Consider the following 24,596-nt stretch of genomic DNA (forward strand, 5'->3'; position numbering starts at 1 on the left):
TACTGAATTGTGCCAGTCGCTCGCCATGAGAATGTGGAATCTGCACCACTAGCTTGAGGCCACGGACAGAGACGAGCCCATTCCCGGTGTTTTCCATTACGGTATTTGTGTGAGCAGAGCAGACTTTGCCAATCCTCGCCACGTTTCTTTGTAAACCATTGTTAGCAGTGGGCGGATAAAGGTGGCTGGGCGTGACCCTGCCCACACTACTCGTGTGCCACTCCGGCCTTAACAGGCAGTCGCGAACAGCTCTTGCTCCAATCGAGCAGGTCTGCAGGCCCAACAAGATAAGTCTATAATATATATTTTTGGGGGTTAGATCTCGTAAATATAAATGTGTTGTAAATAGTGTGGATTTGCTCTCCATCACACTGTTGTGCTGTACTAGTAACGAATTGGCACGTTCTGTTTACGTGACAAACCTTACTGATTGGCTGTGTCGGGTGGTGGCGGGTTTTACGACACGTTTATATTTTCGCAATCTAACCCCCAAAAACCCCCCCCTATATTATGGATAATGTTGGTCGCGAAATCCTACGTGTTAAAGATGAGTCTATCTGATGTGACACATGCTCAAATGCGAGCCAATCTTTAACGTTTGCGCTGGGCGTAAAGTCATCCGGTATATACGTAAAACTCCAGGCTCTACGTGGTAATTTTTACTTCACATAGCTAACCTAGCGGTCCCTAGTGGTCAGCATGGTCTCCCTGAACCGGTTGTCATGAGGGCCATCGCTGCACTTTACAGCAATGCGCCAGTATACGAGGGGATTGGGCAAAGTCGGCTGCGTGGAGTCAATATAATCTCGAGTCCAGGTTACATCACCAAGAATAGAGCAATACCTGTCGCAGCATTGCAGCCAAGCCATTCAAGCCTTTACCACCGTCCGCATGTAAAATTTAAAAGAAATAGAATTGCAGCATGCCTCGGGGGGGGGGGGGGGGAGGTGGAGGTAGCCATGGTTACTCAGGTGTTCAACAATTCATCTCGGTGGACTCTCACCCGCTTGCATAAGAGTCCCGGGCCTGACTGCACGACTTCAGCAGTCAACGATCCACATCAGCCGGGTGGCTGTGCTGCATGTGGCCTGTAGTACAGCACCGTTGGAGCAGCGAGGGTTGGTGGGCGTTGAGGTGGTGCCGTACCCTGGCTCGCCAGGAGAATGCGGTCCGGCAAAGTGCAGAGTAATATCATCTGCACACTTTCTGTATGGGATGGTGTTTCCCTCTTCACATGCGTGAGATTCCTCACATTTATAAACATTCATTAATCTTAATATATAGGGGACCTCAGAGTTTTGGCAATTGTTGGTGCCGGCTTACCATGTGGCGACTGCCTTACGGCTCGCCTGTGGCTCTTCAGTGATTGCGAAATGCAATTTGCATGAACGACAACGCTACTTCTAACACTAAACATCTTCGTTATGTGCTAGCTTCCTTGTCCTGCAGCAGTCACAAAAGGAAGTACCTCGTGTCATGCACAGTTATGTTTGCGCTGTGTCTGTGACGGTGTATTCCATTACGAAGGAACTACAGGCAGAAGCTTGGCCTACGCTGTTTAGCTTTGGGGTTACGTTGAGGTTGGGCGGCAGGGTGGCGCAGGGGAAGACGCTGGACGGAACGAGGAAAAGGCGGTTGTGACGACGTGATGGCTGTGATGAAGCAGTGCCGGTCACGCAAACTAGCAGTGGAGCGGGGCGTACAGGGCGGCCACTAGGGTTCCGGGTAGCCGTTGTGTGGGTGCCGTGGCACTGTCGTGAGGGTAGGACGGCGCTACGGCGAGTGACCCTGGAGGTCACCTGCCTGATTTGTGGGTGAGCTGTTAGGCCTGACCTGCTTTAGCATTGCAGAGATGCACCATCGTTAGCTAGGACGAATGTGTAACGAGTATGTCCGTTGCGATGCATCAAAGTTTATGTGAAAGTGGCAATGTTGAGCGGAGAGGCTTGGGCCAACACGCCGAGTGGTGGCACAGCTGTGCGGAGCAGATGTCGCCACAGGCTGGGTCCTGCGCATGCCGAGCGTCGCCGAGTTTCCCGTTCCTTGTTCATTCACGAGTGCGACCACTCTGCTGCCTATACCCTGCTGCCCATGCTCTTTGCTTAATATGCGGACTTTCTCCATGGCCACCGTAGCCATGTCCCGGGATGTCTCTGGATGACGCTGCCGGCCGTGTTCTGTTTGCCCTATGCCCAGTGGGGAGACGACCATGGGCAAGACCATGGCCTATGACTACAGCTGATGATGAGGAGCGAGGAGAGGGCTCATGCAGCGAGAGAGAGGGGGTCCATGCGGGGAGAGGGAGGGTCGGCTCGTTTGGAAGATCGTGCCAGGAGCAGGGGTTGCATGCTGCTACGTTCCACAATTAAGGAACCTCAGTAAAAATGTCAAATTACCCTTGCAATATACATTGTTGTAGTAATGCTGTATATATGTAAGTTATATATTATTGTTGACAATGAATGCCTTCTGGCATAAGTGAGCGATTGGACACGTACACAAAACGGAGCGCACTATCGCTAGCCCGGCGAGGATGATAAGATCCATTTGTGTGAGTGCCTCTTGACACTGCAGTGTTTTACGAGCGTACCTCCCTGGCCAAGAAGGGTGGACACAATGATTTCTGTCCGACTTGTTGATGCATGCTACTATGCCCGACTAAAAATCCACTTTGTGATTGCACTGATTGATTGCCCACACATTTACTGTATCCGAGATTACGGAACCAACCACCCCCCCTGTGCGTGCGCCATGACCCATGCAATGCCAACCCCCTCGTTTCCCATGGACGGACGGCCCTGACACACGGCGCGGTGGGGGCCCACCTCTACCCACGGCAGCGACCGCCGCATCGGAGAAGTTCGCTTGAATAGCCCAGCGTCCGGGCCTCACGGCCTAAAACTCGGCGCTCACTTTAAAAGTGCATGCCCCAGCAGTCTGCTGCAGGCTGCGAGGGGAAACGCTGTCTTAGGCGTGTGCCGACTTACGTCGTTTTAGGAAGGAGTAGCTCCCTTTGACCGTGGTTGTTATTTCCATGCAGACATCTCGTGCATAATGAGTGAGCGCCAAAGAGGGCTCTTTGAGTCTAACATACTCGTGTTTGTTTCATGACTGTGTGATAATGGGAGGAGGTGGTAAAACCGTGGCTCTACTGAAGCATCCGAATCAAACCGACTTCTCCGTCTAGTAGAACTGCATAGCCGTAAAGAGTTGCATTCTTGTAGAGAAGCATCATCAGCAGCAGCAGGAGTAGTGGTATATCAACTGCTGGATTAAGGCCGCCCCAAGCTGTCGCCATTTTGCGGTCCTGCGGTGCAACATTGCATCTAGCGTCTGCACACGAGTTAATATCATTGCTACGTCTGTGTGGTGGACGTTACTTCAGGTGTGTTCCCCTACACTAGACCACTGGCCGTCATCCCTTGCCGCAATGCCCTAGGACAGTGACTTTCCTTGTTGACACACGTGCAGCGAGCGTGCTGGGCCAGCGATGGACGCGTATCGTAGGTGGAATTGGTGGGACTTGAATTGTTCATGTGCCAGGTGTGCCTGTGAGGTGATTGGTTAATGGCAGCACAGTGAATGTTCATCGGCGTCATTGAATGTTCATCAGCATCACACCAAATGGGTTGTTAACCTGTTTGAATGGATGTTTAAGTGTTTTCCTCCTTGTTATGCGTGGGCTTTGTTAACACAATTTGGTTTCCTATCGACCATATTCAATGTCTTCCAATAGAAGTGACCAAAATGTGCAATGTCGAGCACTCCTAAAAACGAATCTGTATAATGGCCGAGGCTTCGCTGTCTCCGTTTGCTGTGCTTTCCACAACATCGAGTCTTGTCGTTCCAGTCCACGCTTAAACCCTTTTATACTGCGTCCATCACCGACACGTCGGTGTGTCCCATTGTGGGTTGCCACCAGTCCTGAAAACAGCATCTGTGATCAGGTGGCAGGAATTGATTTGTACATACAGTAAAACCTTGGATTGCGAGTAACTTGGTCTGCGAGTGTTTTGCAAGACGAGCAAAATTTTTAAATAAATATTAATTTGATAAACGAGCAAGGTATTGCAATACGAGTAGTATATATACGATTTGTACTGCCGAGCGTCATGTGATCACAACTGATATACGAGTGCCTTGATATACGAGTGCTTTGGATTACAAACACGTTTCTGGAACGAATTATGCTCGCAATCCAAGGTTGTACTGTATATCTGGTACCCGTCTTCTATTGAACGATATTTCAGGATACTGCACAGTTTTGAGACTGGACCTCGGCTGGCTGAGAATTTGGTCCCGGGTCTATTGTGAAAAATGTGGCACCCCGAAGACCCACCCTCGACTTTCATGTTGCCTGCGCGGTGGTTCTGTGTCATCCCCGCCGCCGGGCCCCCGCGGTTCCTCACTGCACGGCACACAGCATCTCAGTGCCACCGTTCGGGACCCTGTGGGTAAAGGCGCTTGCTGTTTTGTTGTGCGACGGTGTCGGCCACCCTGGCTCCACGCAGCCGAGGCGGCGGTGGACCGTGCTTGGAGCAGATGAACCCGTTTTTCAGGTCAGGAATGCATGCTCTTTTTAAGCAAACTCTTGCAGTTTTAAGTCACGTTATGGAAAAGTTTACAAACCAAACGGGCGTTACATAATTTATTTCTTTGTTTCTGCCTGGCCATGCTTGCCAATGGTCACGTACTACAGGGGGGAGACCACGGCCAGTAGCGAGCATTGAGTCTGGATGCAGCCAATGCTGAACTTGTGTCTCACTGTCGTGCAGTTTTGATTGCTGAGCACAGGCCCATAGGCCTATAACGTCAAACAGGCAGCAACAAACAGCACTATTACATTTTTAATAGAGGGTTTTTGGGTTAGATCGTGTAAATATATAGATGTGTCGTTAAAACCTGCCACCACCCAACACAGCCAACTAGTGAGGGTTGTCACAAAAAAAAACATGGCCAATTCGTCACTAGTACAGCACCACCAGTGTGTTGGAGAGCCAAGCCACAACATTTACAATCTGAGTACGACGTTTCGCCATTAATTACAACGAGTTTCATCAGGCGACAGCCAGATTTGTGGAGAAGTCTTCCTGTTTTGTTCCTTAGGCAGTGACGTATAGTGAGTCACTGTGGTGTAGCGCCAGCCTCTGAGGGTAGAGTGGAACTGTGCGTGTCAAAGCCTCTCTCTGGAACCAGAGTGCGGGTGGCATGGAAGGGAACCCTAGGGGGCATTGTCCTGGTCACAGTCAGAGAGAGGTCGGTTAAGGATGTAACAGTCTGGGTGACCCTGGGAGGTCACGTGACCAGCACGGGGTAGCAAGGGGGCCCAAAGGGGGCTTGAGGGACATGTGATGCTGGCTCCAGATCCTTCTGGAGAGATCCAGAAGGGGGCGTGGCCGGAGGCGGAGCAAGGCTACGCTCGGCAGCTTCAGAGGGATTGGCCGAGAGCAATTGCGGCTGTCTTCTGGAATCATCCCATCGGGCCACGTCGCTTCGGTCTTCGATTGTCATGCTCGGCATCATGGGTCAGGCAGTACGTGACTGGCTGGCCGGTTATGTAATTACCCTGTTAGGTGTATTATATAATAGTTACCCTGTTGGGGTTTAGTTAAGAGTGTTACCTTAAAATAGTCTCCCGGTTGGGGCCGCATAATAAACGTGTTGCCTCCCAGACCAAGGGTGTGCCTCCGTGGAACCCACTACACTTATATAGAGGAGGCGTCGATGTGGTCACCACGCTTCTGCGCTCTTGGACAATGTGGGGGGCGGGGGGTTGGGATTACTGATGCAACGTACATTATGCATGTGCATTATGCGAGCCCTTTGAACATGTCGTTCTTGTCTATTGTGTTTATTAAAATAGCCCTACCAATGAAGTACGCTGCCCTTTGTAGACATGCATTTAAAGAATGTATTTGATGATTCGCTTCCACGCAGCATTAAGGCGGTAGCTATCCGAACGCTTAAAGTTATTTTGATTTCTTTCAATTTCGATAGATTCTCTAATTAGTCTTGGCCAGTAGTAGATAGTTTTGCACAAAACTTCAACATTATCAAAATCAATTGAGTGTCCTTGTTGGAATGCGTGTTCTGCTACTGCTGACAGTTGTATTTGGGAGAATTGAATATTTATTTGATGTTCTTTTAGTCTCGTGCTGATCATTCGTCCTGTTTGCCCAACATAATATTTACCACACGTACAGTTAATCCTGTACACACCTTCTGTTGATAGCTTCGGTAATACATCTTTTGTACCAGATATTAAATTCTGTATTTTATGTACCGTGCCAAATCTGATTCCGATGTTTAGTTTTTCCAAACATCTGGCTAGTTTATCAGTTACTCCCACAATGTACGGTATTTTTTTATCGTTTTAATTACAGATCTGGCTGTCGCCTGATGAAGCTCGTTGTAATTATTGGATCTCCAACGCACCGGTGTGCTGTACTAGTGACAAATTGGCCACGTTCTGTTTACGTGACAACCCTTACTAGTTGGCTGTGTCGGGTGTTGGCGGGTTTTAACAACACATTTATATATTTACGCGATCTAACCCAAACACCTCTATTATGGATGATATTGGTCGCGAAAGCCTTCGTGTTAAACTGAAGCACTACTATTACAGTCGTTACAGTGTGAATCAGTGAGTGCTGGATCATCAGGCAACCTGACCCTTGGGCATTTAGGTTGCAGTCAGAGTTCAAAGCCATTGGGGCTGTGTTGTGGGTGGCAGAGGGCAGTGCAGAGAAACCCATTGTTGTGCTGTACTATGCTCTGCTGTCTGCTGCCCGCTTATGTCAACCCACACTGAGCAGCATGGGGGGGGGGGGGGGGTGCCTGGTCTAGTAACCCCTTTGATGACCCGCACCATGGCATGGGGAGGCCCTCATCCAGCAGTGGACTGGCTAAAGGGGATGTGCGTGCTCAAGTTCGTCGCAATAAGTCGACTTTTCTCATATCCACGGGACAGTATTCACTGCGACAGAATGTGGTTTCGTTAGTGTGTGGGGTTTTCCTACCGTGTGCGTGTGGGCATGTGATTGCTGTCAAGTGTGCCGCTAGTATCTGGCTCCCAGCACCGAAATCTGGGCCGAGCCGTGGGGTCTGCACTTCTCCAGTCCATCGGTGCTAGGTTTGGTAGCCATAGAGTGGGCCCGGCAGAACTGGTTGCCTTGTCCCTCTCTCGGTGAGTCCTATGGCAAAGGCCTCCACCTTGCTGATGCTGCTGTGATGTTATCAGTCACAAATTATCTTCGTGGTTGGCTCCCAATGTTCTGAAGGGAGGGGGGGTGGGAGTTGGGGGAGGAAGCGGACACAGGGATTGTAGGCCACCTGAGTTATTCGTGGGCGTCGCTGTATCCTTTATTTAAGCAGGAGATGAAATACAGACTCATTGAGATGCATTGACACATCACCACTTTTGCAAGAGTGACTTGGGTTACATCAGACAATTCACCTCCCCATATCTGTCCCTCCACGTAAACAATATAAGTATTTTACACATTTTATTAGCTAAGCAGCCTTCTGGGAGCTCATTTCATCGGCATTGCTTCAATACCAGCAACTCTGGACCGGTTTCAACAGTTCACCACCAGCATCAGTTCAAGCTCGCATGACATGCTGATGAGACAGATGTCGAAACCTGTCCAGGCTTGCACTGATTCAGTGCTGCTGAAATTATGCACTTCCAGAAGGTCGTTTGTGGAGGGACAGATTATGTGAATTTTCTGCTCGTTCATTTTGTTGCTTATTGTTTTCCACAACGACGTTCATAGTTGCAATATGTTGTGGTGTGTAGTGTTGTGTGTATATTAGGGAGCGGTGGTGTAGCGATTAGCGCGCTGTGTTATGAACCTGGGGACCCGGGTTCGTTTGCTGCTCATGGGCCAACATCAGTGACGATTATCTGAACTGGTCCTGGACCTTCCCTTGGTCGACTCAGCCTCACATGAGTACCTGGTGCGGTGTGTAAACATCATCACCAGGGAGAAAAAGGCGGCCGGGCGTGGTGCTAGCCATCCCAACCCCCGTGAGTCGTGCCGGCTTTCATAGTGGCTCACTGTTAACATTTGTTCCAACTGTCTTAAGGTATATGGGGTCTTTGTCTTTATGTGTATTGAGAGACAGGAATGTTGTTCAATCGTGGGGTGTGTGATTAGATTGGTGGTGATTGCTGCTCATTCAGAGGAGGAGTTGGAAGCGCTCCTGCTGAACCTGGAGTGTGCTCCTAAGAGGTGGGGTCTTACCATCGGCCCCACCAAAACTAAGCACCTGCCTGGGTATTTTGTGCCTTCAAACACTCCACCCCCTCAGCTGTTGATGGAGCAGTTGTGGATAGAGTGGAGAGATTTCCATACCTGGGCAGTGTGCTTATGACCAGCTCCAGTTTGACAGCAGAGGTCTTGCTCCGAATCAGTCGGGTGGCATTATCTTTTCATCGGCTGCACAATGCTGTGTGGAAGCTACCCGGTCTGTTGCTCAGCACGAAGATTCGGGTCTTCTCGGCCACAGTCATGCCTTCCCTTCTCTATGCTTGTGAAACGTGGACCCCTCTAATGGAACATCTGTGCTGGTTATAAACATTCAGGCTGGAATGCCTACGATCCATCTTGGGTTTAACCAGGCTGGATTGTGTGAGCAGCTCACAAATTCTTGAAGGATATGTACACATTCCCATCAGTGAGCTCCTCCTGCAGGCAAGGCTGCATTGGCTGGGTCTTGTAGCCCGCATGCCCAGCCACCGCATGACCAAGCAACTTCTGTTTGGCCGCGTAGAAGGGGGCTAAACGGGCACGACATCGGCTGAAGAAGAGATGGACTGATGCGTTTCGGGAGTTTCAGTTCATTTATTCGGTATAGCCCTGTGAGCCATGCGGCTCTTGACTCGGGTGCAACCGCAGCAAACAAAAACATGAACCAAGAACATCTTAAAGTGACGACGCGCAACAGAAACATCCAGGAAAAAACAGCTGAATCTTCCAGAAAAAAGCACCGTATATCAACGCTGTGTGCAAATATCACAGTGGGATGCAAGTCAAACAATAACAACCATAAGACAATTTAGATTAAAGTTATCAGGCTAACTCCGCACTTCAACAAACAAACATGGCTTCACCATACGTTTTCGAAATCACCAAAATAAAACTATAAAAACAATGTAACAGTGATCATAGGAACTGTGATTCAAATTTAACAATAAACGATATACATAACATGTACGATCCACCTTTAGCAGCCATAGCTGGCAGCATGAGTGACTCCATAGAGCAGGGGTATCAGCAGAAGTATCAAAAATTTTCAATGTACCTTTAAAGATCAGCACACTATAATCAAAGCTCAAGATCATACTTTGCAGCGGACATCCGGAGAGATGCATATTATTTCAGGCCACTCTGCATAGCAGTGGCAGCGGGGGGTGTACAACTCCTCTAGAGCAGTTTTGAGTGAAGATCTCACAGGTAGCGATTCAAGTTGCAGTTTATTGGCGATAGCATTCCAGAACCTGGGGGCATCAATAAAAAAGGCCCTTCATCCACTATTTGTACGGCAATAGGGAATGTGAAGCTGGTAAATGAGCGACGACCTTAGGTCACATTTGTTCTTCTAAACAGTGAGGAGATCCAGCAGGTAGTTTGCTGATTTTTTTGTAAGTACATCGTGAATAAATAATATCTGTTGCACAAGCCGTCGATCATTAAGAGATGTTAAGTTTGACCCAATGTAGAGATCGCAGTGGTGGGTCCTATATGGGCAGTTCAACGCAAATCCTAAGGCCGAGTGATAAATTGGGTCAAGCTTCTTCAGTACTGGGGGCTGATTTCTATACGATGTCACAGTAATCAAGTAGAGGCAGTATGGTAGCTTTTATAAATTCCAAATGGAACATAGGGGGGAAGCAATACTTGTGTCGATACAGAAAGCCAATTTGGATGTGGAGCTGAGTGGATTTGCCGACAACTGGTATCAGCGGTGTCAAGATCGGCCTCTATGGAGGAGGCTCGTGAAGGACGCTACTGGGCAGTTGGAGGCAGTCGCCCTCCAACAACAATGGAGGGCGGAGGAGCGACACTCACAACAACGAGCGGAGCGCGGGTGGCTAAAATGCAGCAAGTTGGCACAGTGGGGGGGGGGTACAGCTGGGGTATCTACCAGTCATCTCAGTCAGCCAACCCATGGCACCTGGGTCTTTCCCGAGACCTCTCGTCAGCGAGCCTTCGACACTTCACGTGGCCTAAAAGTGCACCTGGCCTGGCACAGGCGCCGTGGTGACGTCACGATCACTTAGTGGCGAATGGTGGGTATTGGTGTTGGTTAGAGCGGTGTGTGTATTGGGAGACGGGAGTGTATATCGTGGTGTGTGTTAGGAGAGGGGTGTCTGGAGAGTGGAGTAATGAGACAGGAATGTGGTGAAAGAGCACGGTGTGTTTTGAGTGGAGTGTGTATTCGGAGATGGGGTTGTTGCTCGAGCTGGATGTGTGTACTGAGAGACAGGAATGTGGTGAGCGAGCAGGGGGGGGTGGTGCTGTGTGGGTTGTTCCTGCTATGTGGAGTACGACGGCGTCACCGCGTTACCGTGAGACCCACGGCGACCACGCGACCCGCCGAGTGCTGCTGCTGTTCTCACAGGTGGGGTCTGTGTGTGTGGAATGTAGCCCTGCCACTTGCCGGCAACACAGCCTGGTCCCTCCAGGGCCTTGCTCTGCACGTGTGCGTGCCGCTCGTTCCAACTCGCCGACCCGTGATGTTGCAACGTTAATAGTGCGGTTTGTTCCTGGTCAGCGGACGTTTTTGTTCCGTTCGGCCTATGCTCAGCAACTGTGTTAAATAGAAATAGCGTGCATGGTAATAATTTGTGGAGTGCATTTGTGTGGGCTTGTTTTGTTATCATGTGTGAAATGCATAGTTAGAGTTTGACACGTAAGCTTTCGCGACCAATATCATCCACAATAAAGGTTTTTGGGTTCGATCGTGTAAATATATAAATGTGCCGTTAAAACCCGCCACCACCTGACGCAGCCAACTAGTAAGGGTTGTCACGTAAACAGAACGTGGCCAATTCGTCACCAGTACAGCACATCGGTTTGTTGGAGAGCCAAGCCACAACATTTACAATCTGAGTAAGACGTTTCGCCAGTAATTACAACCAGCTTCATCAGGCGACAGCCAGATTTGTGGAGAAGTCCACCAGTTTCGTTCTTTATGTAGAGGCTTAGATGTGGTGACCACGCTTCTGCCGTCTTGCACAATGTGGGAAGGGGGGATTACTGAGTCAACGTACATTATGCATATGCATTATGCGAGCCCTTTGAACTTGTCCTTCCTGTCTATTGTGTTTATTAAGATAGCCCTACCAATGGTAATCCCTATTGAAGCACGCTGCCCTTTGTAGGCATTCATTTGTAGTGGATTCAACTGAGTCGTAGACGCACTCTTTGGAGGCAACACATGTATTAACACCAACACAATGGGGTAATTGCCCCTTTACCAGATAACAACCTATGGTGGTGGACCACCAGGCTAACTACACTAATCACAACGTAACTAGTTACGTGACCACCAGGCTAACTACACTAATTACACCGTAACTAGCTACCTGACCACCAGGCTATCTACACCAATTACACCGTAACTAGCTACATAACCACCAGGCTAACTACACTAATTACACCGTAACTAGCAACATAACCACCAGGCTAACTACACTAATTACACCGTAACTAGCTACGTACCCACCAGGCTAACTACACTAATTACACCGTAACTAGCTACGTAACCACCAGGCTAACTACACTAATTACACCGTAACTAGCTACGTGACCACCTTGCTAACTACACTAATTACACCATAACTAGCAACGTAACCACCAGGCTAACTACACTAATTACACCGTAACTAGCTACGTGACCACCATGCTAACTGCACTAATTACACCGTAACTAGCTACGTGGCCACCAGGCTAACTACACTAATTACACCGTAACTAGCTACGTGACCACCAGGCTAACTACACTTATTACACCGTAACTAGCTACGTAACCACCAGGCTAACTACACTAGTTACTCTGTAACTAGCTACGTAACCACCAGGCTAACTACACTAATTACACCGTAACTAGCTACGTAACCACCAGGCTAACTACACTAATTACACCGTAACTAGCTACGTAACCACCAGGCTAACTACACTAATTACACCGTAACTAGCTACGTGACCACCAGGCTATCTACACTAATTACACCGTCACTAGCTACGTAACCACCAGGCTAACTACACTAATTACACCGTAACTAGCTACATGACCACCAGGCTAACTACACTACACCGTAACTAGCTACGTGACCACCAGGCTAACTACACTAATTACACCGTAACTAGCAACATGACCACCAGGCTAACTACACTAATTACACCGTAACTAGCTACAAGACCACCAGGCTATCTACACTAATTACACCGTAACTAGCTACGTGACTACCAGGCTAACTACACTAATTATATCGTAACTAGCTACATGACCACCATGCTATCTACACTAATTACACTTTAACTAGCTACATGACCACCATGCTAACTACACTTATTACACCGTAACTAGCTACATGACCACCATGCTAACTACACTAATTGCACCGTAACTAGCTACATGACCACAAGGCTAACTGCACTAATTACACCGTAACTAGCTACGTGACCACCAGGCTAACTGCACTAATGACACCGTAACTAGCTACATGACCACCAGGCTAACTGCACTAATTACACCATAACTAGCTACGTGACCACCAGGCTAACTACACTAATTACATCGTAACTAGCTACATGACCACCAGGCTAACGACACTAATTACACCGTAATTAGCTACATGACCACCAGGCTAACTACTCTAATTACACCGTAACTAGCTACGTGACCACCAGGCTAACTACACTAATTACACCGTAACTAGCTACATGACCACCATGCTAACTACACTAATTACACCATAACTAGCTACATGACCACCATGCTAACTACACTTATTGCACTGGGAGTAGCTACATGACCACCATGCTAACTGCACTAATTACACTGTAACTAGCTACATGACCACCAGGCTAACTACACTAATTACACTGTAACTAGCTACATGACCACCAGGCTAACTACACTAATTACTCCGTAACTAGCTACATGACCACCATGCTAACTACACTAATTACACTGTAACTAGCTACATGACCACCATGCTAACTACACTAATTACATTGGGAGTAGCTACAGCGGACACGACCCCAGCTCGGGTCCAGGTCCACGTGTTGGTGACTTTTCTCATACGTCAAACGTAGATTCTTCAGGATAACAACAGCAACGCTGAACCCCGGTCCCTCTGGGGACCCGGCTTATATCCTCACTTGTCGTAGCTGGCCCCGCCCTTGGCCACGTCCACCTCCAATCCTCTAGCAGGATCTCGCCCGACACGTGACCACCCCTAGCCTCCACTTGGGGCCCCTGTGTAGATTCTACCCGTCACGTGTCTTCCAGGGTCAACCAGAGTGCCATGTTCTACATTAACCCCATTCATGGCCAGCACTGTACGCCGAGCGTGGTGCCACTCGGCGCTCTTTATCAGCGCTCACCGATCCCCCTCTAGGGTACTACACCCACATGTACGGGGTGTCCGCGATGGCAATACATCACACGCTCGAGCCGGCATTACCCAGTGACATCCACTATGTCGCTACACATTTAAAGAATGTATTATTTGATGATTCGCTTCCACGCAGCACGAAGGCGGTAGCTATCCGAACGGTTAAGGTTATTTTGATTTATTTCAATTTCGATAGATTATCTAATTAGTCTTGGCCAGTAGTAGCTAGGTTTTCACAACACTTCAACATTATCAAAAGCAATTGACTGTCCTTGTTGGCACACGTGTGCTGCTACTGCTGACAGTTGTATTTGGGAGAATTTAATATTTCTCTCTTTTTTTTCGTCTCGTGCTGATCATTCGTCCTGTTTGCCCAACATAACATTTACCACACGTGCAGTTAATCCTGCACACACCTTCTGTTGATAGCTTCGGTAATACATCTTTCGTACCAGATATTAATTTCTGTATTTTATGCACCGTGCCAAATCTGACTTGGATATTTTGTTTTTACAAACATCTGGCAAAAGTTTATCAGTTACTCCTGCAATGTACGGTCTTTTGATCGTTTTAATTACTTGGGCAGTTTCAATACTCTTGTTATTTGATTTGGTTTTGGTATTCAATGCCATGTTGATTTGTGCATCATTGTAACCGTTCATTTGCAGCGCTTCTTTAACATGTTGAATTCCACTTCTCCGACTGTCACCATCTGACACTTTCTTTGCCCGATGAATGAGCGTCTTGATAAGAGCAGATTTCTGTGCGGGGTGATGGTGTGACTGCATTGAGATAGGCGTCAGTATGCGTTTTCTTTCAGCAAACACTGTTATATTACCATTTCTTTAATTATATTTACGATATGTTCAGAGTTTTTGATGAACGAAGAGGTCTTACCGATGTAGGGCTTTATTTGTTCCGTTACGTATTGTGCTAATTTGTATGTGGCAGAGCCTATTGTACTAACTATGGCTCTTAATGGGACATCAGGTTTGCGAATTTTTGGTAGCCCATGAAGTCTTGGTTTTTGATCAGGTATTGCTCTTCCTTGGGAATTGATGACTTGGCAATGATTGCCGTTTTTTACGTTCCAAGGTGCTGGTTGGGTCTCGTTTAATTTTAACGTGGGTACCTTCATCGAGTAAATCTTTGATTTTATTATCGTAGTCCTCACGGGGCATCACAACAGTCCATCCGCCCTTATCAGCAGCAAGAATTTAGATGTCTTTACTTGCTCTCAATTCTCTTAAGGCTTTTGCTTCACTGAAGTTAATATTTTTTTTGGCAATTTGCTGTTCTCAATCATTTTGGCAACCTTCGTGCCTATCGTTTCTGTGGACCAGGTTTCCACCGCATTCCCTTGCTTTTGTAATCTCCCTGTAGTTTCCCTGGTGCCCGTCAGTAAAGGAGCTGGATTGTGTGAGTGGGGCCTTTCCTGGCTGTCTGTGGCATTGGCGAATGAATTGTCCTAGTCTGGCTTGCCGGGCCGGGCGCCTTAAAAACCCTAATCCCCATCGAGGTGAATGCTCGTGGCCTAAATGGCTTCTCTCTCTATTGCAATGGCACAGTGGCAAGTGCAGCGTGCTATTAACTCAACGATTTGAGTTAAATTCCCAGCCATCGCCGTGAATTTCCAGCAAGGTAGCGTAGTCAAAACGCTCATGCCCCAGAGCGATAAGTCACTGGGCTTGATTACTGACTCGGGCGCCTTTCTGTGTTGGAGTACCTACAGTAAAAACCTTGAATTGCGAGTAACTTGGTCTGCGAGTGTTTTGCAAGACGAGCAAATTTTTTTAATAAATATTGATTTGGTAAACGAGCAAGGTCTTGCAATACGAGTAGTGTACGTATACACGCTTTGTCTGCCGAGCGTCACGTGATCACAACTGATATACGAGTGCTTTGATATACGAGTGCTTTGGATTACAAACACGTTTCCGGAACGAATTATGCTCGCAATCCAAGGTTTTACTGTATTACGTTCTTCCCCTTTTCTGCATAGGTTTCCTACAAGGTGCTCCGGTTTCCTCCCATAGCTAAAAGAAACACACAGGCAGTATTACCGATGAGTTGGATCGCACACAGCAACATCGCCCCACTATTGCAAAAACGTGTCGGGACTCTCCTAAAAAAGAGTCTTTAGACTCAGTGGGGAGAGGAGGTGGGGAAGAGGGAGTCGTGGACAGGTGAGGTGAGTGTGGCTCCCACTGCCGAGGGGGGTGCTCATTGGAATGATAATGTGAAGGGTTTCTCCTGGACATCTGCTGTTAAGCACTGTGAGGCCTTGTGTGAATGCCACTTATATAAAACTGAGTTTTACTTCAGGAGGGCTCCATTGGCGTCTCTCGGCGCTGATTGTGGCTCGCTTGTGCCTGCAGGGAAAGACATCAACAAAGACCTGAAGCTTTACCTGAACCAGCGCTTCCAGAAGGGCTCGGTGGACCACGACCTGCAGCAGACCATCCGCGACAACCTCTACCTGCGCACCGTGCCCTGTGAGCTTCATCCCCACCACTGTGGATGACCAATTTCTGTGACCATTGTGTGTGTGTGTGTACCCCCACTTCCCCGTGTTTGTGTGAGTGAACCACCCCCCCCCCCCCCCCCGTGTTTGTGATGAGGTGGCTTCGTGTACGGCTCTCAGCCCACGCAGTCGCGCGTCTTTGCTGCCACCGCACACAGTTAGGGAAGGCCCACAGATTGGGCGATTTAAAATAAACGGTGCCCAGCCAACGGAAGGACCCGCCCTTGACTCCGTCCACTCCCTCCACTGCCCTTACAGCACCACAGGCCCTACACCCTCCACCATACCGCTGCCCAGCACCGCTCTCCAATTAACGCATTGCAGATTATCATTAACGTCGTTTGCCTTTAATTTAAAGCCTGCGTTACCACGCTGGCAGCCACCTCGCATGGTTCTTCCATTGAAAACGCAACATGTTGTCGTTTTATTTTGTAGATTTGGATCCGCGAGTTGTCGCATATTCGCAAGTTGCGAAATGCATACTGATTCCCTATTTGCGACCCTCCAGACTCCAGTATTCACTTGTGTACGTAGTGCCAGGCAACCTACACCGGGGAGGTGCGCGCAGAATGTTGTTACATTTTAAACTTTCTGGGAAGATTAGGCACGCTACCCTCGGCTGCCAACTTTGTGCTCGGTCTCGCGGTAATCCCGCTCTGAACTCACATTTTTTATTGAATGTGTATTTGGTTGTTAATTTCTCTCTATCGTGGTTCCCAAGCATCCAGCGAGAGAGGAAAGTGTGTCTTCTGAGAAAAGGTAGATGAAAGTGATGCGCTTGAGTTAAAAGGTAAAACTGTTCGATAAGCTAGATACTGATTTAAAGCTTTCGTGACTGCAAGGATTCATCTTTTTGGGTTCTTTCGGTAAAGTCACGTAGAATGAGAATAAAATAAAATAAAACAATAAAATTCTCACGACGTTTCGGCCACAACACAAGTAGCCGTCCTCAGGTGAAGAAACAGGACTGTCCAGAAGACAGCGCTTGACAGTTCTGTTTCTTCACCTGAGGACGGCTACTTGTGTTGTGGCCGAAACGTCGTGAGAATTTTATTGTTTAATTTTATTATTTTATTCTCATTCTACGTGACTTTACCGAAAGAACCAAAGAAGCTAGATACTGGTGGGAGTCCGTCTGTGGCAGGCCGACATTTTGGTTTAAACGAGTGGACTGTGACGTCCAATAGAAAGGAAAGCGAACGCAATCGGGGAAAGTGTTGCAGCCAGCGCTCCCCAGAGTGCTAAAATTATAACAGTTGTGTATAATTCTAGATTTGAAGCTTTCGTGACTGCAAGTATCCATACTCTTTGGTCCTATTTGGTAAGGTCACGTAGGTAAAAGTAAAAAATAAATGAAAAATAAAACGACAAAAATCACGACGTTTCGGCCACAACACAAGTGGCCTTCATCAGGTGAAGGGACCGGACTTTCCAGAGGACAGCGTTGGAGTGAAGACAGCCAAGCGCAGGTCGCCTCCTTTAAGCTGTGAGGGGGTAAACAGAAAACGCCTTGACAAAGGAATTTGCATAAAATGTACTACTGTGAAAGCTTGGAATTAGCATAAAATGATGTACTACTGTGAAAGTTTGGGATGCCACTACTTGAATAAATATACTGTACCATTGAAAATTAGTTTAATGTTTGGTATGATTTAGAACATCTTTCCAATGATTGCTTTAATTTGAAACCATCCTCTCAGTTGAGTATAATATCAAACACCTGCATCTCCCGAGGAGTCATCCTCCTGAATTCCTCACCACCACCTCCATCATCGGTACATTATCATCATCATCATCATCATTCCCCCCCCCCCCCCCCTATTTTCACTCGTACCAGGAACGTAACCCCATTTTTCCTGTTGAACAAGGTTTCTGCAATCTTGATTTGAAGCTTTCTTGACTGCAGGAATCCATACTGTTTGGGTCTTTCGGTAAAGTGACTTTACCGAAAGACCCAAACATTCAGGTTTCTGCATTCGAGAATTCTGCATTCACGAGCGTTTTAAAGACCATCGTAACCCTCGCCGATAGAGAGTGTCTTTACTGTATTCTCGCAACTGCTGTTCTTGGGACGTGACCAAAACGAGTGGTTTTAAGCTCGTTGTTTGAGTGGAAGAGGGAAAGTCTAGGTAGATAGAAAAAAACATGTACGTGCCAAAAACCCACACCCCCTATTGTGCTTGGTGGCATGATCGGCCACGTCACACTGGACGTGGCTTGTACGGAGTTTCCTGCCTTGGGAAAGCGGGGTGTTGTGATGATCGTGCTGCCGTGGCGATGGTGGCGGTGTGCTGTGCGCAGGTACGACGCGGGAGCCGCGTGACGGGGAGGCCCCGGGTCTCGACTACGACTTCATCTCGGTGCACGAGTTCCGCCAGCTTGAGGCCCAGGGCAGGCTCCTCGAGAGCGGCACCTACGAGGGTGCGCAGGGCCCATGGTCTAACTCGCACACACACACACACACGTGCGCACACATGCTGTGTGTAATTGTGGCCGTGTAATCGTGTGTGTATGTGTCGTGTAGCTGTGTGTTGACTTGTGCACATGTGACCATGTGTACGTGTGGTGTGGCTGTGTGTGGCCTTGTGTACGTGTGGCTGTGTGTACGTGTGGTGTGGCTGTGTGTGGCTGTACGTGTGTGTGTGTCGTGTGTATGTGTCGTGTGGCTGTGTGTAGCCGTGTGTACGTGTGGTGTGGCTGTGTGTGGCTGTGTGTACGTGTGTGTGTGTGTCGTGTGTATGTGTCGTGTGGCTGTGTGTTGACTTGTGCACATGTGACCATGTGTACGTGTGGTGTGGCTGTGTGTGGCCGTGTGTACGTGTGTACGTGTGTGTGTGTGTCGTGTGGCTGTGTGTAGCCCTGTGTACGTGTAACCATGTGTACGTGTGGTGTGGTTTTGTGTGGTCGTATGTACGCGTGCTGTGGCTGTGTGGCACCGTGTGTGACCGTGTGTACGTATGGCCGTGTGACTGTGTGTACGTGTGTACTGCACGCAGGGAACTACTACGGGACACCGATGCCGCCGGAGGAGCCGGGCGTGGACCCCGCCGGGAGCCCCGCAGAGGCCACGTGGAGGCCGGGCTCCCTGACCGCTCGCAGGCGCAGCAAGTCTGTGAGCAACATGGAGCCTGTGGGCACAGGGGCCGCGGGCAGCGCGAGCCCGGGCACCCCGCGCGAGCACCCGCACTCGCCCATCAACAGCAGTGAGACGGCCAGCGTGCTCACAGGTGCTCGCCGCTCCTCACCGCCTGTAGCAGCAGCAAAACCGGCAGTGCGCAAGCAGTAGAGATGTTGTTTGTGGTGGATAGGAATACTGGCGGCGGGGGTAGGTTGTGATTCTTCACAAAAGCTTTGTAATGCCATTGGAAACCTCATTTGCCAGTAACAAAATATGACCAATTATCATATTTTGTTACTGGCAAATGAGGTTTCCAATGGTGTAAATGCTTACCCCGAGCTCTCATACTCTGATGGTGCATTGCCTTTGAGTTGTGCGCCTTTTGGCGTCTTCTGGTCCAACACCATGTGAGACGAGGCTCTAAAGAAAGCTGTCTCGGGTGTGGACCAATCAATTTCAAGGACAGTGCCACACACATTATCAGAGTTGTTGTTTTTTGTTTGCGTTCCGACCGCAGGTATTGTGGTCAATGTAAACATGACTCCTTGTAAAAAAGGCGTCAGTTTTGTTGCCAGATAAAAGGGTAAAAAAACAATGATCAGCTTTGTAATGATTCCATTACGAGTTACGGTGTGTCGAGCCACGTGAGCACTGCCTCGTCTTGTGATCACAGCGCCGAGTCACGTGACCACTAATGCCGCGCCATGTGATCTTCGCGGAGAATCACATGACCACCACGGCCAATTGCGTTTGAGCAGAGAGTTAATGAGTTATTCGACACTGAATATTGCGACACGATAAGAGACTCAATAATAAGGCCTTTCAAACAAAAGCACCCAGCTTCACACGACAGCCGAGTGTCAATTGTCCGAGGCTATGTGGCAGAGGGGTGGCCAAGGTAAAATAAACACGCAGGCAACGCAAACGTTCGGAGAATGCCGGCGATGAAGTCGTGCGCGTGAAGAAGCGTTTACCTCCCGGATGTGGTGTCAACCCTGCGAAGTGCTCCGTCGTGAGGGCACGCTTTGCCGTGTTTTGTTTTGCAGACTCGAGCGAGCACGACGAGCAGCAATCGCAGCCGCAGCCTCCGCACGCGACCCACGCGTGCTATGCGCGGGGCGGCACAGACGAGGAGGAAGAAGAGGAGGAGGAGGAGGAAGGTGACGACGTGAGGAGCAGGAGGAGAGGAGGGGAGCTCGACGAAGGGGCCCTCTTGCCCCCCGCGCACCATGTGAACGCGGGGATGGACGACGACGATGAGGATGACGACAGCCCCATGCCCGACAACTGGGAGAAGACACGGACAGAGGACGGCACGGTCTACTACATCGAGTATGCAGCCTCGAGCATAGCAGGGACTACAGCAGGGGGTACAGCAGGAGTACAGCATAGAATACAGCAGGGGGTACAGCAGGGACTACAGCATAGAGTACAGCAGGGGGTACATCAGGGGGTACAGCAGGGACTACAGCATAGAGTACAGCAGGGGGGGGGGGTACAGCATAGGTTACAGCAGGGAGTACAGCAGGGTCTATATCGTCGATAGCAGCATCTATGGCAGGAACTACAGCAGGCACTATAGTAGGGTCTATTGCAGTGCCTATGACAGGGGGACTATATTAGGGTCCATGTCATTCTCTATAGATGTGGTTCTTAACCTTGGGGTGCACGCACCCAGGGCGTGTGAGATGCCCTTTCTGGGGGTGCGAGACATGCCGTATTTTTTTTACGAGGTGAATCATCGAAACAACAGATTAAGCACGGGCACGTAAGCACAACTACTTTGTCCCATCAAACCCCCTCTGTGTCTTTATTAACGTTATAAATGTTTTTACCATGGAGAACCAAAAGGTTGCAAGGCTGCATTGAAGGCTAAGAACCACTGGTCTATAAGTGACAGTGTGAAGTGGACGCAGGGGAACTCCACGGAGTGTGTGGGTGCGTGTGCGTGCGGGTGTTTGCGTACGTGCGTGTGTTTGCGTACGTGCGTGTGCGCGCCACAGCCACAGCACCAAGACCACCACGTGGCTCGACCCTCGCCTCAAAACCCAGCTCAAGGCCCCCGAGGACTGCACCGAGGATGGTGAGGGCTGCACTCGCAAAGGCAAAGATCCCCCGTGTAGCCTTAACACACTGTTGGGGCAAGTGTTGTTAGACTCGTGCCCATATAGGCTACAACTGAGTGCGAGAGGTGGGTGGCCAGCACCACACCCGGCTTCTTGTCTTCCCGATGCTTATAAATGAAGCAATTGGCGGGACCCCGGGGTCCCATCACTGCCCCCGGGGTGGGAAAAACCGCGTAGCGACACGAGTCTTGTTGCCTTACCGACAACAACAAAACTAGCGTCAATCGATTGGCCTCGTCGAGAGCTACTCGGGGCACTAAGTTTCGTAAAAAGTTGAAAAATTACATAAACACGTTAAATTCACTGCGGGGGCGGCGGGCTCACCTTGGCAAAGAAGCTGAGGATCGACGGCTGACCGGAGGGCGTCGTCGCCGCGCGCAACCGCGGCGACGACGCCCCCCGGGGCTTGCGTTTGGCCGGTGGGGTGGCGCCCATCGTGTTGATCGCCGCCTGCTGGCGTTTGTTGGCGCGAGTCTGGGCGGGCGGCGCGTTGCTGTCGGGGTCACGAGTGGGCGGACTGAAAAAGAATAATAATTGACCTGATTTTTGCGGGACCCCGGGGTCCTGCCAAATGATTCATATGCACATCGCACCTGGTGGTCATCTACAGCTGAGTTAACCTAAGGGAGGCCCAGGAACTGTTTCAGATATCACTTGTCACTGTCTGCTGTGGCTCGGAACCTAACCCAGGTCGCTGGGTTCGTCGTGCAGTGCGATAACTACACCCAAACGAACACAAATCCTCCATATAGCCTCTAACAGGCTGTTTGGGCAATGGATATATATGTTGCACTTTTGCGCGGTACGTAGCCAACCATGCTAATCGGGAAGTGCTCTTCGCGAGCACTACACACACGGATGCCAACAAACACCCTCTTTAACCGCATGAACTATTGGGGAAACCCCTGCTCGTGAGCACCCACTAAGGCTGGCACGACGCATCGCAGGTAGTGACCAACAACGCACTCGTACCTTTGTCTTCCTGGTGCTGACTTTGAAAACCGGCACAAGGTGCTCATTTTAAGCTGGTGTACACCAAAGATGTGCTCTGTCCCATCACGGAGTCCGTTACGCGTTACATGGCCGTGCCAATGGAATTTACATTTGGTCCGGATATTTAATGGGAGGCTGATTGATACCTGGGCACAGTCAAGGGATGGCTTCCTCCTGGTAAATTGTATTGTTTATGCTCGTTGTCGGTGATTGCTGCCCATTCAAATAAGGCATTAAGAAACCCAGGCTGGAGATTGCCACATGCAGGTGTCGAGGAGTATTGTGAGTAACCAATGAGGCGTCGAGCGGAAGGAGGTGCGAGTGGGTTGACTGTCAAGAATGACGTCTTTGTAGGGAGCCAGGGTAATTGGATTGGCTGCAGAGGGTCTCTCTTCCTCCTCGTCGCGGAGCGGTGTTGGCTGAACCCCCCGCTCCGGGCAGACGAGTGAGAAAGCCCATAGGGTAGCCGAGGGTAGGACCCAAATAGTATTCAGTGTCCGGGAGAAAGGACCGGGAGAGAGTGCACGTACACTGGTGTGATCGTAGGATGTCGAGTGTAGCAGTGTGTTAATAAACGGCAACAGCCCTTATAGAATTCCTCGTCTCCGCGTGGTTCTACTGCACTGCACAGGTGAGGCCTTCTCATCAGCACCACAAAACGAAAACCTTTGCTCTCGCTGTCTGGTTGAGTCATGGTGGAGTGGATGTGGAGGGGGGGAATGGAGTTATTGTGGGGAATTGGTAGCAGGGAGCGGTGGCGCAGCGGTTAACTGCTCTACGAACCGAATTCGATTCCTGTGCACGGCCAAGGCCAGTGACTGTTATCTGAACCAGTACTGGACCTCTCCTAGGTCGACTCGGCCTCAATTGATTACAATAATGCCAAGATTTATGTCCCTCCCCTATGCGTCGTTTTGCAAATACGTCGTCACTTAATACCACTAGCTGATTTGCGTTGCCTCAATCCACACTTACATCGCTGACAGCATCGTCCGTCCTTTCTCGTATCTGTCAACGCAGCCTTTGCCTCCACCTACCCTGTAAATAGCTTTTAATTGACCTCATTTCAACATTCGTCCCAACTCTCAGGAATGCATCCCCGACGTAAACCGGGGTATTACTGTACCTGGTGCGATGTGCAAACATCGCCACTAGGTAGATGGTGGCGGTCGGGCGTGGTGCTGGCCCACCCGCCCCCTCGTGTGCCACAGTGCCGGCCTTCATCGGTGCTGCTCGCTAACAGCACTTGCTCCAACAGTCTGTTAAAGGCTATACGGGGGATGGCTTTGCTTGGAGTTATTTTCTCTGGGCAGAGTGCTCACGACCAGCTTAGGTTTTATGATCTGATAATTGCTGCTCACTCTGAGAAGGAGTTGGAGACGCTACTGCTGAACTTGGAGTGTACTATTAAGACATGGGGCCTTACCATTAGCCCCACGTAAACAAAGCACCTTCCTGCGTATTTTGTGCCAATTACCAAATCAATGAGTGATGGACCAGGTAGTTTTGGAGAGAGCGGAGATGTTTCTGGACTTGGGTAGTGTGCTAATGACCAACTCTCTTTTGGCAGCGGAGGTCTCACGTCATATCAGTCGAGCGCATCTTTTCATCAGATGTGTAACGCCTTCTGAAAAATGTCTGCCCTATCGCTCCATACGAAGCTTTGTCTCTTCCCGGCCACAATGAAGCTCCCTCTTCTCTGTGTTTACGAAATGTGGAGCCCTTTATATGAATACCTGCGCCAAATTGAAATATTAATGTGCGCCTACGATTTGTGTTGTGTCCGTGTGTGGCTCAAGAGCTGCCGTACGGTTGGGAGAGGATCGAAGACCCGGAATACGGAGTCTACTACGTTGAGTGAGCCCTGCACCCTCACCACCACCACGACCCTTCTGTCTTAGAATCTGATCACAAAGCAGCAACAGCAGCTGCTGTACCCATGTCACAGGAGTAACACTCGCACCTCGCAGCAAGAAGCCCTTGGGTTTGAACCCCGACTCGAGCACTTTTCTGCGTGGAGGGTGTATATTCTCCCCCACGTCTGTCTATGTTTTCTCCGAATTTTCCGGTATTCTCCTATAACTAAAAACACATACAATGTAACTGGTATTGGCCAAACATCCCAATGTTGAAAATTTATATTTAAATCACGCACCACTGGGGATGCCACTTACGCCCTGGGCCTCACTGACTGTGCCACTGCCA

General features: G+C 49.4%; 1 protein-coding gene across 5 annotated transcripts in view; it reads left to right on the forward strand.

The window, feature by feature from the left end:
- The window catches only part of LOC116951119 (membrane-associated guanylate kinase, WW and PDZ domain-containing protein 2-like), a 76,643-nt gene that overhangs the window by 12,013 nt on the left and 40,034 nt on the right, over window positions 1-24,596 (forward strand). For all 5 annotated transcript variants that reach the window (XR_004404122.2, XM_032969535.2, XM_032969538.2 and 2 more), the window contains exons 2-7: window positions 16,009-16,125; window positions 18,456-18,575; window positions 19,151-19,381; window positions 20,319-20,604; window positions 21,276-21,355; window positions 24,191-24,248. Coding sequence is in view for 4 of the 5 variants with exons in the window: in XM_032969535.2 (XP_032825426.1) it covers window positions 16,009-16,125; window positions 18,456-18,575; window positions 19,151-19,381; window positions 20,319-20,604; window positions 21,276-21,355; window positions 24,191-24,248 (892 nt within the window). In the remaining variant the exon portion in view is untranslated. The remainder of the gene's footprint in view (window positions 1-16,008; window positions 16,126-18,455; window positions 18,576-19,150; window positions 19,382-20,318; window positions 20,605-21,275; window positions 21,356-24,190; window positions 24,249-24,596) is intronic.

This window comes from Petromyzon marinus, chromosome 42, assembly GCF_048934315.1.
Source record: "Petromyzon marinus isolate PM22_M1 ecotype Great Lakes invasive population chromosome 42, UKy_Petmar_22M1.pri1.0, whole genome shotgun sequence".
NCBI lineage: Eukaryota > Metazoa > Chordata > Hyperoartia > Petromyzontiformes > Petromyzontidae > Petromyzon > Petromyzon marinus.